Genomic DNA, 15060 nt, shown 5'->3' on the forward strand with positions numbered 1-15060 from the left:
TATTATTTCTTTTTAGTGTATCACTTAGTTCTCTAATTTTTCCCTCATACTCCTGGATTTTTTTTATCTCTCTTTCTCTCAGCTTCCTCTTTTTCTATAACTTTATCTTCTATTTCACCTATTCTCTCCTCTGCCTCTTCAATCCGAACCGTCGTCGTTTCCATTTTGTTTTGCATTTCGTTTAAAGCGCTTTTCAGCTCCTCGTGACTGTTCCTTAGTCCCTTGATCTCTGTAGCAAGAGATTCTCTGCTGTCCTCTATACTGTTTTCAAGCCCAGCGATTAATTTTATGACTATTATTCTAAATTCACTTTCTGTTATATTATTTAAATCCTTTTTGATCAGTTCATTAGCTGTTGTTATTTCCTGGGGATTCTTCTGAGGGGAATTCTTCCATTTGGTCATTTTGGATAGTCCCTGGAGTGGTGAGGACCTGCAGGGCACTTCCCCTGTGCTGTGGTGTATAACTGGAGTTGGTGGGCGGGGCCACAGTCCGACCTGATGTCTGCCCCCAGCCCACCGCTGGGGCCACAGTCAGACTGGTGTGTGCCTTCTCTTCCCCTCTCCTAGGGGCGGGATTCACTGTGGGGTGGCCTGGCCCATCTGGGCTACTTGCACACTGCCAGGCTTGTGGCGCTGGGGATCTGGCGTATTAGCTGGGGTGGGTAGGCAAGGTGCACGGGGGCCGGAGGGGCAGGCTTAGCTCGCTTCTCCTTAGGTGATCCACTTCAGGAGGGGCCCTGTGGCAGCGGGAGGGAGTCAGATCCGCTGCCGGAGGTTTGGCTCCGCAGAAGCACAGAGTTGGGTGTTTGCGCGGAGCGAGCAAGTTCCCTGGCAGGAACTGGTTCTCTTTGGGATTTTGGCTGGGGGATGGGTGGGGGAGATGGCGCTGGCCAGCGCCTTTGTTCCCCACCAAACTGAGCTCTGTCTTCCGGGGGCTCAGCAGCTCTCCCTCCCTTTGTCCTCCAGCCTTCCCGCTTTCTGAGCAGAGCTGTTAACTTATGACCTCCCAGACGCTAAGTCGCGCTTGCTGTCGGAACACAGTCCATCAGGCCCCTCCGCTTTAGCCAGCCAGACTTGGGGGCTCTGCTTGGCCGGCGAGCCTCCCCTCTGCCCCGGCTCCCTCCCGCCAGTCCGTGGAGCGCGCACCGCCTCGCTGCCCTTCCTACCCTCTTCCGTGGGCCTCTCGTCTGCGCTTGGCTCCGGAGACTCCGTTCTGCTAATCGTCTGGCGGTTTTCTGGGTTATTTAGGCAGGTGTAGGTGGAATCTAAGTGATCAGCAGGATGCGCAGTGAGCCCAGCGTCCTCCTACGCCGCCATCTTCCCTCCCTCCTCCACACCACATCTTCTTTATCCATTCATCCATCAATGGACATTTGGGCTCTTTCCATACTTTGGCTATTGTTGGTAGTGGTGCTATAAACATTGGGGTGCATGTGTCCCTTTGAAACAGCATACCTGTATCCCTTGGATAAATGCCTAGTAGTGCAATTGCTGGGTCGTAGGGTAGTTCTAGTTTTAATTTTTGGGGAGAACCTCCATACTGTTTTCCAGAGTGACTGCACCAGTCAAACTGATCCTTTCTGTTCATTCCCAATGCCATTTTGCCTAGGCCTTGGCCCTCTTCATATCCATCAGCCTCCTAGCTAATACTGTCTCTTATTCCCCCTCGTACTGGATTCACAGTCAGGACACCTTGGGTTTTAGCTACAGCTAACAGGGGCATTTTCTACTTTAAAGACAAATTGTGGAATTCCTCAATTAGGAAATGAACTCACGGTGGATAAACAACAATATGCCAAGGTACTTCTGGTTTTCAGTCATTTAACTAATGTATTTTCAGTAATGAGGCTGTCCTTGGAAGGTGTAGAAATGATGAAAACCCCCAAATTCCAGCTCCCCAGCAAGAAAGAAAGGAAAGAAAGGGAACTTATTGAGGTTGTTCTTTGTTCCAGGCTGCGCCGAGGCACTTTGTTACTCATAGCAATGCTACCATGGCCCCTGACATTGTGCTTAGAGTTAAGAACCAGGAGAGTTAGACTCAACGTGGTTCTGAATTCAAAATATGTTTGTCTTTTTACAACACTTTCTATTAACCCTGAATCCAGACTGTGTGATGTTTTGGTAAAAGCTTGCAGCTAATAGAATGTAAAGTACTTTGGGGCAAAATAGGTATCAGGTACCCAATCCTGTCTGTAGAAAATTAAATTTAGTGCTGCAATTTAGAGAGGTATATTCTTATCAGAAGGACATTAAAAACCTTTAAAATGTTTCTGGCTACTTCTGTTTGGAGTGAGTGGAGATTTGGGAAAACTGAGAGAAGGTAGCCTCTGAGCTGGGTGTTGAAGGGTAAGAAGCCATCAGGTAGATGATAATATTAGTGATGACGATGATATTCGTAGAGCATGTTACACTTGTGGAGAGGTTACCACGTGCTGGAGCCATGTTTGTTCCAAGCCAGTAGTTCTCAAAGTGTGATACACAAACCAGCAGCATTAGCATTACCTGGGAACTTGTTAGAAATGCAGATTTTCAGGCCCCTCCGCAGTACTCCTCAGTAGGTATTTCTGACCTACTGAGTCAGGCCGTGGGCTCCAGGTAATCTGATGCATGTTTAGGTTTGAGAACCACTGTCCTGCCACATTGTAGACATTAATTCATTTAATACTCACAACAACCTTATGGGATGGATAGATAGATACTATTACGTCCATTTTATGACTGAAGGAATTGAGGTAAGTGATGAACTTGAGAACCAAACCTTGGATTTCTAACTCCAGAGAGAAAGGTGACTATTGGTGTATGGCTTATTTTTTAAAAAATACCTGTTTCTCCATTTTCATTTGTCACTACTTCCACACCCTCCCCTCTACGTTCACTTTGAGACCCCCTGCCAGCATGACCTATTTGCTCTGTCTCTAGCCCTTTGATTTGAACATTCAGATTCCTCTGCTTAGGCATCGCTTTTTCCTTGTCAATGTGGCAAATCTCAATCCTTGTTTATCTTCAAGACTACAGAGTTAATGCCTCCTGTAAGGAAGCCTTCCCAACCTTCCCCACATCTACTGGGAATAGTGCTAAACATAGATGCTCTGTCATTTCTTCTCCCACAGTCTTTTCATTCTTCTGGTCTGGTATGTGTCTCCTTGTCTTATAAAATGCTAGTTGATACTCCTGCTCCAATAGAACAGTGCTTCTTGATAGAAGGTGTTTTATCTTGTTCATCATTGTTTCCTGCCTGGCATACGGTGAGCACTTAATAAATATTTGACAAATGAGTGGCTGAATGAATTAGTCTATGAATTTTTAAGTAAGAGTAAAATGTTCAAATTCTATTTTAAGAAGGAAAATCTTGACAGCTGTGTGGAGCAAGATTGGAAGGAAGAGAGACTAGATTAGCAACTAGAGTCCAAGTTAGGAGAGGGTTGACAAAAACATGAGCTAGGGAATAGACGCGAGAAGTGCTTTAGAGGAGGAATCATTACAGGAGGGAAGAAGAGATAAGAAACAGTAGATTTCGGGGGGAACAAAATGAGCAGGCGTTTTTGAGGTTGTCAGGGGATAGCTGGAAATTCAAGTAGACAGGAATTCTGGTTTAGAAATACCTGGGCTTGAGGTACAGATTTTGAAGTCATCTATACATGGTTATATACACATGAGCAAGGTAGCTCTGGGAGAACAAGGTGAAGACAAGGGGAAGGGAGGCAAAGATTGACTGAGTGCCTGTATATGCCAGACCCTGGCATTTTCACATTTATTCCTTAAGATAGCATGCTGCCTCATTTTCTCGTCACTCCTATTACTTAACCCTCTAGCCAATATCTGTTGACCTGGAACTGTGCACATACATTTTGTTGTTCATTTAGGCTCATCTGCCTTGAGAGCGCCCCCCCTTTTTTTCTTTTTTACCTGCCATACTTCTCTTTGCCTTTCAGAACTACACCCAGACATAGTCCTATTATAGAGAGACTTATTGTTGAGTTGCCTCCCCAAGCACCTAATCCATTTGTCACACTTTTGCCAGAGTGATCTTTTTAAAATACATGAATATGATACCAGCCCAAAGAGAAGATCCTGTTTATGGCAGGCGTTCCCTTTCTCTCTAGTAGAACATTCTGTTGGAGATACCACATACTTCTTTATGTTTGGTAATTTAAAGACTGCAGGAGATTCGCCTAGAAGTCCTAAAAGAGCTGCTGAAGAAGCGTGATGAGAATCAAAATGAAGTGAACATGAAGCATTTGAATGCCCAGTGGTCTAAACTGCAGGAAGCAAAGGAGGCAAAACTGGCACAGATTCAGCACAGACATGTATCAGGTAAAGGTGCAATATGAACAATGAAGAAAATGGGAAAGTTGGCTTTGCTTTGAATCTTTGACCAAACCTGATTTAGATAGAATTCTTATGAGTCCTAGTGTTATTAAATGAATAAAGGAAAAGAGTTACTTTCAAAAGTAGAAGACTGGAGGAAAATTTCTAAGAAAACCAAGTAGTAATGTTCTAACAGGTAGTCAAGTTAATGACATTGGCATGCACACGTGTGTGTGTGTGTGTGTGTGTGTGTGTGTGTGTGTGTGAGAGAGAGAGAGGGAGAGGGAGAGAGAGGGAGAGAGAGGGAGAGTAGTCTCCATGAGACTCTCCAGTCTCATGGGTTGAGTTCCCAGAGAGCCCAATTTCTCAACCTTTTTTAAAATTATTTCCCTTAAATGAGACATGTAGACATATTTTCTCCTGCTTGCCCCCTCCCATGAAATTTTAATACCATGGATTTGTTTATGTATTGTATCTGTACATATAAAAGGAGTAGTCAGTGGATGATTAAGAATGACTATATAAAAAATTTTTAAGGACTATATAAAAACTAAATTAAAATTAAAAAAATTAACTTATTAGGATTTAGCTTTATAGCTTTATTTGCTTAGTAACTTTTAATATAATTTCCTTATAAAATTGTAATGTATCAATTATATATGCAAATTATCAATTTAATGTATAATAACAGAATGTAATTACAACTTAAAAAATCAAATTTATTATTTTTCTAGCAAAAGTAAAACAGTTATAAAAATTAATTCCATAAAATTATTTTTAGTGAACTTTAACTTTTAACTAGATGCTAGGTATACATGTTCAACAGTTGTTTTTGTTTTTTTTTTTTTTCAGCACTTCACAATACTAACAATGGGTTGAGTAGTAGTTTTTTTTTTTTTTTTTTTTTTTACTCCCCCTGTCCCTCTCTTCCTGCCCTTTGGGATCACCTCCCAAATAAACTGCTTGCACAACTGCTTTTGTCTCATGCTCTGCCTTTGGGGGAACCCTGGCTAAGACAGAACTCAAATGTCACTTCCTCAGGGAGGCCTTCAAGGACCCCACTCCCTCCCATCATAAGTGAGGCACCTATTGTCTGCTCACTTATATGCCCCTGAACTTGTCGTGTGTGTGTGTGTGTGTGTGTGTGTGTGTGTGTGTGAGAAAATAACTTTTAACTAGCTTCGAGGTATGTAGTTAGACATTGTCAACATTTTTTCTTTTCAGTACTTGGTATAACTAATGATGAGTTGACTAACTTTTGTAGGTAAATAATAAAATGTTAACTATTTTTATTTAATTCTAAAATCCCAAGTTATACACAGAAGCACTGAGGATCAAACATAAACACCCACAAGTCAGCAGTGGTGCATGCAGCTGCCTCTTGCAACAAGACTTGGCAGTCCCACAGTATGACTTTGCATGCATTGAGAGCACACAGCATAGAGCCTTCAAACCGGCTGGCTCTGTGATAGGACTGAAAGAGAAGGAGCCGGTGGAGGTAGCAAGCATGACTCCTTAGATGAATGAACTCTGAATGTTCACAGCTCAGCCTTTTCCCTCTGACTGCCAAACACTTCTAGAGCTCTAAGCTGGGATATATTGTGCTTTATTCTATTGTTAACCAAGATGGTCAGATTACTGAAGAACCTGTAGTCTCCCTCCCTTGCAATTATTCTCCTAGGAGAAAATAATTCTCCAAATCTCCCCTGAACATGTATTTTTCAGTTACTTTGAGTTTCGTTTGTAAGCCTGGAAGACTTTTGCCGAATACACCTTCTTACCTCAGAGCTTGGAATGCAGTTATTCAATTTTTTTTAAGTTTTTAATGTTTATTTATTTTTGAGAGAGAGAAAGAACAAGTGAGCAAGGGGCAGAGAGAGGAAGACACAGAATCCGAAGTAGGTTCTAGGCTCTGAGCTATCAAAACAGAGCCCAATGCAGGGCTCAAACCCACGAACCAGGAGATCATGACCTGAGCCAAAGTCGGACACTCAACCAACTGAGCCACCCAGGTGCCCCAGTTATAAAAGATTTTTGACAAGTACCCATTGAGGACACTAATTGACTCAACTTCTGTCACTCCCGCTTGTCTCATGAGGATCTGGGCCACACAGAGGACTAACCTCTGTTTTTAGTGTTATATTCTGTTTGCAGTGAGTGGTCTTCATGACTGCACAGTTCAGTAGTTTCTCTGTGAACAAAAACAAAACTGGCCTATTATTATGCATTTGTTTAGAACTATATTTTGGAGATAGTCACAGAGGTATGTTTTATTCTAGCAATCAGGAAACTTGTGGGAAAGGGAAAGAATATAGAAGGGAAGTTGGAGAGAAGAAATATCATCAAGGATTATTCTGACTATGCATCCCAGGTCTATGGGCCTTTGTCTCGCCTTGGTCGTTTCCCTGATAACAACTCAGAGGACTTTGTAGTAAAAAACCACTATCTCAACACCTATGAAGGTAAGATGTTTACATGATAACAAGTCCAGTATAAGAGGAGTATTAGATTAAAGTACTAGAAGATAAAGAAGTATTGGATTAAAGGCTAAACAACAAGTAAAAATATTTTCAAGAAATAGCAATGAACACATTCAATATTATTAATATGAGTTCATACAAACCAATAAAAACTGCTAAGACTCAAATAAATGGATATACTATATAACAGTGTATCAATGCTTAGCTACTAAACATTTAAACTTGTTCAGTGTCACTAATAAAGTTATACAAAAATGAAACTGAAAAAGCTTTTATATCAGATTTTCAAAGCAAACAAGAAATATATAACGAAATCAGCCCTTTAAGAAGTGCTAGAAAACTAGTGGGCAAGGAAATGGATAACCAGGGGATAAATTCATAGAGCTGTACCTCTTATAAAGTCCAAGAGAAGCTTATTTAGATTATTTAAATTTTAGTTGACAAGTTGAAGCATCATGTATATGGCCAAGATCATGAGTTGATGGTCACACTCTTGAACTTGTGTCTCTGGCTGATCATCTCCAGAGCAGAATAAGATAAATTTGTGTACATCTACTTTAGAATGATGATCCCATGTATCGTATGACCATTAATTTTCTCTTGATTATTATCGTAGAATTTACTAAATTTTTGTAGGGAAATATTTTATTAGAATGGATTCTCATTTTACAATCTTAAGTCACTGAGAACATGAGTTAATTATGCAGAAATTTGCTTTACGTTTTGGGTCCACTCCAATTATGTGGGCTCTACCTCATCAATAATTCTAAATGAAACCACTTGGCAAATAGCTCCTAAAACTAACAATACGCTTTCAAAATGCTAAATTTAATCACCAAATACTAAAAAACATGTACTTCTTTCCTGTAGGATTAGTTGAACTTGAGTCATGTCTCCCAGATTTTGTGACACAACCCCGAATCAGACCTCCAAAGCCAAAAGTCACTACCACGAAAGCTGGTTTTCTCAAGAGGGCAGCAAGAATGGACCATGAGTTGGCAGAGGTTCATAAGGTATAATAATCCTTATTCATAGACAAGATGCTTCTAGTGGGACTTTTGCAGTGAAATACTATACCTCCAAAATTGCAATGTCCAGTAGTTCTCAACACATAACTCTACATTTTTTCTCCTCCCTAGATTTTTCTCTTCTGGAAGTTGCCTCTGCTATGCTGAATGAATATGCTTCTTTTCCTCATTTCAAACTGTAGGAAAATCTCTTGGAGGTTGTTCTCCAATTTCTTGGCGGAAGTCATGTTACTTCCTAAAAGTGGTTCTGACTTTGGATCTCCATAATATCTGAGACTACGTTGAGGCGTAGCAACTTTCTAGTGTTAGGAATTACTGCTGGTTTTAATAGTGTACTAGGCCTCATTTTCTCCCTTTTAGATTTGTTACCAGGGTAACAGGGAGTCACATTCAAGGCCTCTCTGATCTAGTTTAAAGCTCAACTAAATGAGAAAGTGCAATGGTTGTCCCCATGAAACAAGTACAGAGGAGCCACCAGCTGTGCTTCCCATGTGTTAATTGGACTGTAGGTGTATAGACTCTAGAATTCGTGGTTTATGATAGTGCTGCTCAGTCTTTAGCAGGCATCAGAATCACCCAGAGGGCTTGTTAAAACACGTGTTGCTGGGCCCAACCCCAAAGTTTCTGATTGAGTAGGTCAGAAGTGGGGCTGGAGTATTTGCATTTGTTACAAGTTTCCAGGTAATGCTGATCTGTAGGAACTACACTGAGACTCTCTGGTCCACGACATAATCTCCCCACTGGTCCACGTATGTTTGTTCAGTTGGTTTTGGTAATGGAATAAGAATCCATGGGAGCCCATACTCACTATAAAAATTAGGACCTTAACAGTAATTCATGTGTATTTATGTGGTTCTTCCCACCTCATCCCCCTGTCTCCATTTACCCATTTGAACTCTGCATTCATTATTCTCTCACTTTCTGTAAGATGTGCTAGTAGATACTTTTTGTTAGGGTGTGGAAGTTCTCTTCTGTTCCTAATTTACTGAAGCTTTTAATCATGTGTTCATGTTGTATTTTGTCACATGTTTCAGCTGTATCTATTGAGATAATTATATATTTTTCTTTTTAAAATTATTATAATAAGGAACATTTATAGTTGCCTTTTTTTTTTAAACAAACATTAACCTATCCTTACATACTGGGGATGAGCCTAACCTGGTCAAGGTGTTTTATCTTACTTTTAATACATTGTTGGATTTGATTTACTAGTTTATTTTTCAGAATTTTGATTCTATATCTGTGAGTGAAATGGCCTTACTTTTCTTTCTCATTTTGATTCTGTACAGTATTGGTGTCAGAGTTATACAGGTCTTCTTAAGTGACTGCAGAGTATTCCTTCTTCTCTACTTCTGAAAAGAGTTTAAGCTTAAGATGATCTGTTTCTTCAGTTTGGTAGAATTATTATCTGAGATGTCATGGGAAAGCTTTCACCACTCCTTCATTTCTGTACTATTTACAGATCTTTCTGCATTGTTTTGGTAAATTACATTCTTTACAAGGTCCATTTCACCTAACTTTTCAAATTTTTTTGGCATACGTTGATAGTATTATTTTATAATCTTCTTAGCGTTTATCTATAACCGTGCCTACTTTTTCAGTCATAATATTATTTATTTGTGCTTTAACTCTTTTTTCTTATTCAGCTTTACTGGAGGCTTATTAATTTTCTTGGTATTGTTCTTCCAAGGAAGGAACCTCCAAATTTGTTGATTTTCTTTACTATAATATTTTATCAATTGTATTAACTCCCATTCATATTATGTCTTTCTCTCTTCTTTCTTTTTGCTTTGTAGTTCTTTTCCTAACTTAAAGTAGGCATGTAGCTCATTAATTTTCAGGCACTCATCAGTTTTATAAAGTATTTAAGGCTAAACATTTCCTTCAAAACACTGATTTTGGTATATTTCATTAGTTTTGATATGAAGTGTTTATTAGTATCTAACTTTTTAAAAACATCTGTTATGGTTTTTGCTCCTGTGAGTATTTAAGTTTTTAAATTTCCAAATATGCAGGAATTTTAACTCGTTTTTGAAGTAACTTCTAACTCATTTGCTCTATGGTCAGGAATCCCTATTCTTTGAAATTTAGTGAGGCTTGTCTTGTGAACTAGTATATGAGTTTACATATAAAATAATCTAAGTCCACCTTCAAGTAATATTATCACTTTCCAAATAGTGCATTTCCCTTATAGCAGATTATTCCCAGTTCCTCCCTATAGTCCCTGTGGCATTGTAGTCGTTCACTTCACTGATCCATAGGCTATAATCACCCAATACATTTTTACTATCATTGCTTTAACAGTTATATTTTGGATCAATTAAAAATAAGAAAAAATAGTTTAATTTACCTTCATTTATTCTTTCTGTGCCACTGTTCCTTTCTTTATAGAAATGCAAGTTTCTGACCAATGTCATTTTTCTCCTGCCTGGAGAACTTGTTTTACCATTTATTACAGGACAGGTCTCCTGGCAAAGAACTCCTTCAGTTTTTGTCTGTCTCAAGAAGTCTTCGTTTCTCTTTTATGATTTTTTTTTAGATATAATTCAATACCATAAAATTCACCCTTTTAAAATATACAATTCAGTTGTTTTTAGTATGCTCACAAGATTGTTCAACCATAACCATTATCTAATTCCAGAACATTCTTATTATCCCAAAAGAAACCCCATATCGATTAGCAGTCACTCCCAATTACCCTCTTCCCCATAGCCCCTGGCAACCACTAATCTTTCAATTTATGGATTTGCCTATTCTGAACATTTCATATAAATGAAATCACACAATGTATGGCCTTTTGTGTCTGGTTTCTTTAACTTAGCATAATGTTTTCAAAGTTCATCCATGTTGTAGTAGGTCTCAGTACCTCATTACTTTCTGTGACTATATGATATTCCATTGTGTGGATGTGTTACAATTTGTTTATCTGCTCATCAGTTGATAGAAATTTGAGTTGTTTCTCCTTTTTATCTAAGCAATGCTGCTGTGCACATTTGTGTACAGATTTTTGAGTGACATAAGTTTTTCAGTTCTCCTGGCTTTAGATCTAGGAATGGAGTTACTGGATCACATAGTAACTATGTTTTACTTTTTGAGGAACTGCCAGACTGTTTCAGAAGTGGTTGCACTGTTTTACATCCCTACCAGGAATGTATAAGGATTCTGATTTCTCCATATCTTTGCCATCACTTGTGACTTCCCATCTTTTTATTATAGCCATCCTAGTGTGTGTGAGGTGGTATGTCACTGTGGTTTCAATTTGCTTTTGTCTAATGATTAATGAATTATAGCATCTTTCATGTGCCTTTCATTTGTATATCTTTTTTGGAGAAATGTCTATTCAGATTCCTTGCTCATTTTTTAATTGGGTTGTCTTTTAATTGTTTATTATAGACATTACTTTTAATGTCTATTTATTGTTGAGGTATAGGAGTTCTGTATATATTCTGAGGCCTACCCTTATCAGATAAATGATTTGCAGATTTTCCTCCTATTCTGTGGGATGTCTTTTTACTTTCTTGATAGTATCCTTTGAAGCAGTTAAGTATAAAATTGTGATCTTTTCACTTTTGGATAATGATTTCACTGAGTATAGAATTCTAGGTTGGTGGGGTTTCCTCCCCCAACACTTCAAAGATTTCACTCCATTCTCTTCTTGCATGGATGGTTTCTGACTAGAATTCCACTATAATTTTTATCTTTGTTTTTCAGTAGCTAAGGTGTTTTTTCCTCTGGCTTCTTTCAGATTTCTTTCTTTGTCTTTGGTTTTCTCTAATTTAAATACTATATGCCTGTGGTGTTTGTGTGCGTGTGTGTGTGTGTGTTTAAGGTATGTATCTTTCATGGCGTTTTTTTAAGCTTTCTGGATCTGTAGGTTGGTGTTTGTCATTAATTTAGCAAAGTTTCCAGCCATTATTATTCCAAATATTTATTCTGCATTCTCTTTCTTCTCCATCTCGCATTCCAGTTGCACTCATTACTCCTTTTGATATTGTCTCACAGTTCTTGGATGTTTTGTTGTATTTATTTGTTTGTTTCTCTTTGCATTTCAGGTTGAGGAGTTTTTATTGACCTATCTTTAAATTCCTGGATTCTTTTTTTTTTTTTTTTTATAGCTATGTGGAGTTTACTGAGGAGCCATTGATGGCATTCTTCATTTCTGTTATAGTGTTTTGATTTCTAGCCTTTCCTTTTGATTCTTTGAGTTTCTGTCTCTATTTACATTACTCATCTGTTCTTGCATGTCATCTACCTTTTCCATTAGAGCCTTTAACATAATATTGATCATTGTTATCTTAAATTTTCTGTCTGATAATTCCAACATTTATGTCCTATCTGAATCTGGTTCTGATAATTGCTTTCTCTCTTTAGACTGTGTTTTTGTGGGTTTTTTTTTTCCCCCTTTCCTTTGGAATACCTTTTAATGTTTTTGATAGCCTGACATCTTTTATCAAGCAATAAGAACTGAAGTAAATAGGCATAATGTGGGATTTATTCTAATCTGGCTAGACATTGGGCTGTGTTTAATGTTTGTTGTAGCTGATGGGGTCATAGGATTCACATTATTTTATTGTCCTTGTTTTTATATGTCCTTTTGGATTTGGGATGAGATGCCATTGTATGGAGTCTGTTAGTTTAGAATATTGGTTTGAATTGAAGAGAATCACTAAATATCAGGCTTATGTCCAGACAGTGTATCTGCTTTTAGTCTTATGGCTAACATTATTTTGAGAATTCAGAATCATAGAAACATGAAGGTACAGGTGGTATAAGGTTTAAAAAATACTTTATGGGCTATGTCACAGTAATCATGGAAGAAAAATATCTAGAATGGCATAAAAGAATTTCCACAGCACAATATTTTCAGGCTATTCTTGGTAGTAATTTAGGTTGGAATATATTTTTGAAGATTTGTCAAATTACTTACATCTTAAAGTAGGTTAAAAGAGTGTAACAATCAGTTCTTTCTTTCATTTATGAAAACTATGGATTAAACTCAGTTGCCTAGCCAGTTTGTCTTTTAAGCAGGTTAAAATGTATTGTTTGGTAAGAGCATTTCCTTGATATTCTCATATTCATTCATGTTCCTTTCTCTCTCCCTGGGAACTTTATTTTTCAAGACAATGATAAGACTGAGATTGAAGAAATTCTCAAATATTTTTGTTAGTTTTATTATAATTTTGATTGGACTTCTTGACCAAAGATTTTTAATTGTAAAAATCCAATTGCTTTTTTTCAAAATTTAAGTGATTTTTTTCTTTCTTTTCTCTCATATTTAGAATTTATTTATTGACTGGGAAAAATATCCACATAGTTCAAAATTCAGGAGTTCTATGAGAGAATTAAATGTAAACCTTCTATCCCTGTCTCCCAGCTATGCGGTTCCAAGTATCTTTTTAAACTTGTTTTTACACAAATGTTAGTATATAATACACATGGTTTTGTCTGTGCTTTTATTATTTAATATATCTTGGAGATCATCCCATAATTACGTTACATTATTTTTTGCATGATATATCATTGCTTAAATGTGCCATATTTAACCAATCCCCTCTTGTTATTTATATTGTCTCAAGTTTTTTGTATTAAAAGTAATACTGCATTGAGTAATCTTGTTTGTATATAATTCGGTACATGTGTGAACATATCTAGAAGAAAATTCTTAGACATGGAATTGCTGGCCCACAATATGCCTGCATTTATAGTTTTGATGGATATTGACAAATTTCTTGCATAAATGATGTACTAATTGCTGCAGTGTATGTGAGTGCCTGTTTTCCCAGATCGATACCAACATATTATGAATGACTGGTTTTAAAGTGGTTTCATGTGGTGCTATTTAGGGCCTATCACTGAAGAGATGCCTGTGTTTAGAATTATTATTTTTTTGATTGCTGTTGCTTTTATTGAGTCAGTAGTTGTGGTTATTGTAAAGCTGTTATATATATATCTTGTGTCAGTTTTATTTTGTAGAAACTCAGAGGTTCTATTACAACCACAGTAATTTCATATGGTTTCAAATTTTACTCAATTTGCATATTTTTACTAATTTCAAGTTTTGGCTTTGTGCTTGTTTTATCACTTCTGTATGTTTTCTGTGGGAAAACTAATGTAAAAATTATGTGGTGAAAAATGTGATTCTATTATTTTATTCTTGAGAGACAGAGACAGCATGTGAGTTGGGGAGGGGCAGCGAGAGGGAGACACAGAATCCGAAGCAGGCTCCAGGCTCTGAGCTGTCAGCACAGAGCCCGATGCGGGTCTTGAACTCACAAGCTGTGAGATCATGACCTGAGCCGAAGTCGGATGCTTAACTGACTGAGCCACCCAGGAGCCCCAGAAAAATGTGATTCTAAAGTATTATTTTTAAATGACAGAGATTAGAATTTTTGATACTTTTAAGTTAAAAGTATCCCCTCCTGTGGCTGAATATAGAACCAGTGAACAAAATCCTATGTTACATATAATTTGGGGGACTTTTGGTGATCAAAAGTAAAACAAATAAAACGTATGTTGAAATCAGAACACACACACTGTTTCACAAGGAAACAAGTTCATTTTCAAGAATCATGATGTGCAGGCCTTCACTGCCAAAGGAAAGCTCCTCACTTTGAGACAGTTGCCCTTGAATGCTCCTTAATTCCCCTATAGCAACAAAACATCAAATATTTCCATCATTTATGGCACAGGGAAATTTTCTATTGCCCAGGCACTTATTCTAAACAGATAATAGGCTCTTGTGAAAGAATAAGAGTTGGGGTTTTGTTTGCATACATACGAGAGAACCTTTTAAAATCTCAAAAAAAAAAAAAAATTTAAGTCCTCCAAATCTTTGATTAAAATGGATAAACCTAGAATATGTGCCATGTTTATCCAGTGGTTAGTTGATCTTTAGGAATATCATAACATCCCTTGGGTCACAGAAGCACCTGGGTTTGGACTTTCTCAAACTGTCCAAGCATAACCATAGAGAAGATAATTTCTGATTGATCTTCAGAACTATGGACTAGATCTGGTAGTGGAAGAAAATACAAAGGTAAAGAATGACACTACTTGGTGTTATTATTCTAGGCAATATTGGATAAGAAGAATAAAGTTCTTGAACCAAAGAAACTTCTGCGTTTTCTTCAAAGAAAGTCACTACCTCAACCTCGCCTTCCAACTCCAACTTTGGAAATGAGTTCCAATGTAAGTTTGAAATTTGATTTGAAATGCTAAATTCAGTATTGCTGTCTGTTCTTA

At 37.7% G+C, this 15060-nt stretch overlaps 1 protein-coding gene across 4 annotated transcripts in view; it reads left to right on the forward strand.

The window, feature by feature from the left end:
* CFAP91 (cilia and flagella associated protein 91) overlaps positions 1-15060 on the forward strand; it is an 85359-nt gene that overhangs the window by 44256 nt on the left and 26043 nt on the right. For all 4 annotated transcript variants that reach the window (XR_007457492.1, XR_007457493.1, XM_049629422.1 and 1 more), the window contains exons 8-11: positions 4159-4316; positions 6590-6772; positions 7661-7803; positions 14890-15006. Coding sequence is in view for 2 of the 4 variants with exons in the window: in XM_049629422.1 (XP_049485379.1) it covers positions 4159-4316; positions 6590-6772; positions 7661-7803; positions 14890-15006 (601 nt within the window). In the remaining 2 variants the exon portion in view is untranslated. The remainder of the gene's footprint in view (positions 1-4158; positions 4317-6589; positions 6773-7660; positions 7804-14889; positions 15007-15060) is intronic.

This window comes from Panthera uncia, chromosome C2 (assembly GCF_023721935.1).
Source record: "Panthera uncia isolate 11264 chromosome C2, Puncia_PCG_1.0, whole genome shotgun sequence".
Lineage (NCBI taxonomy): Eukaryota > Metazoa > Chordata > Mammalia > Carnivora > Felidae > Panthera > Panthera uncia.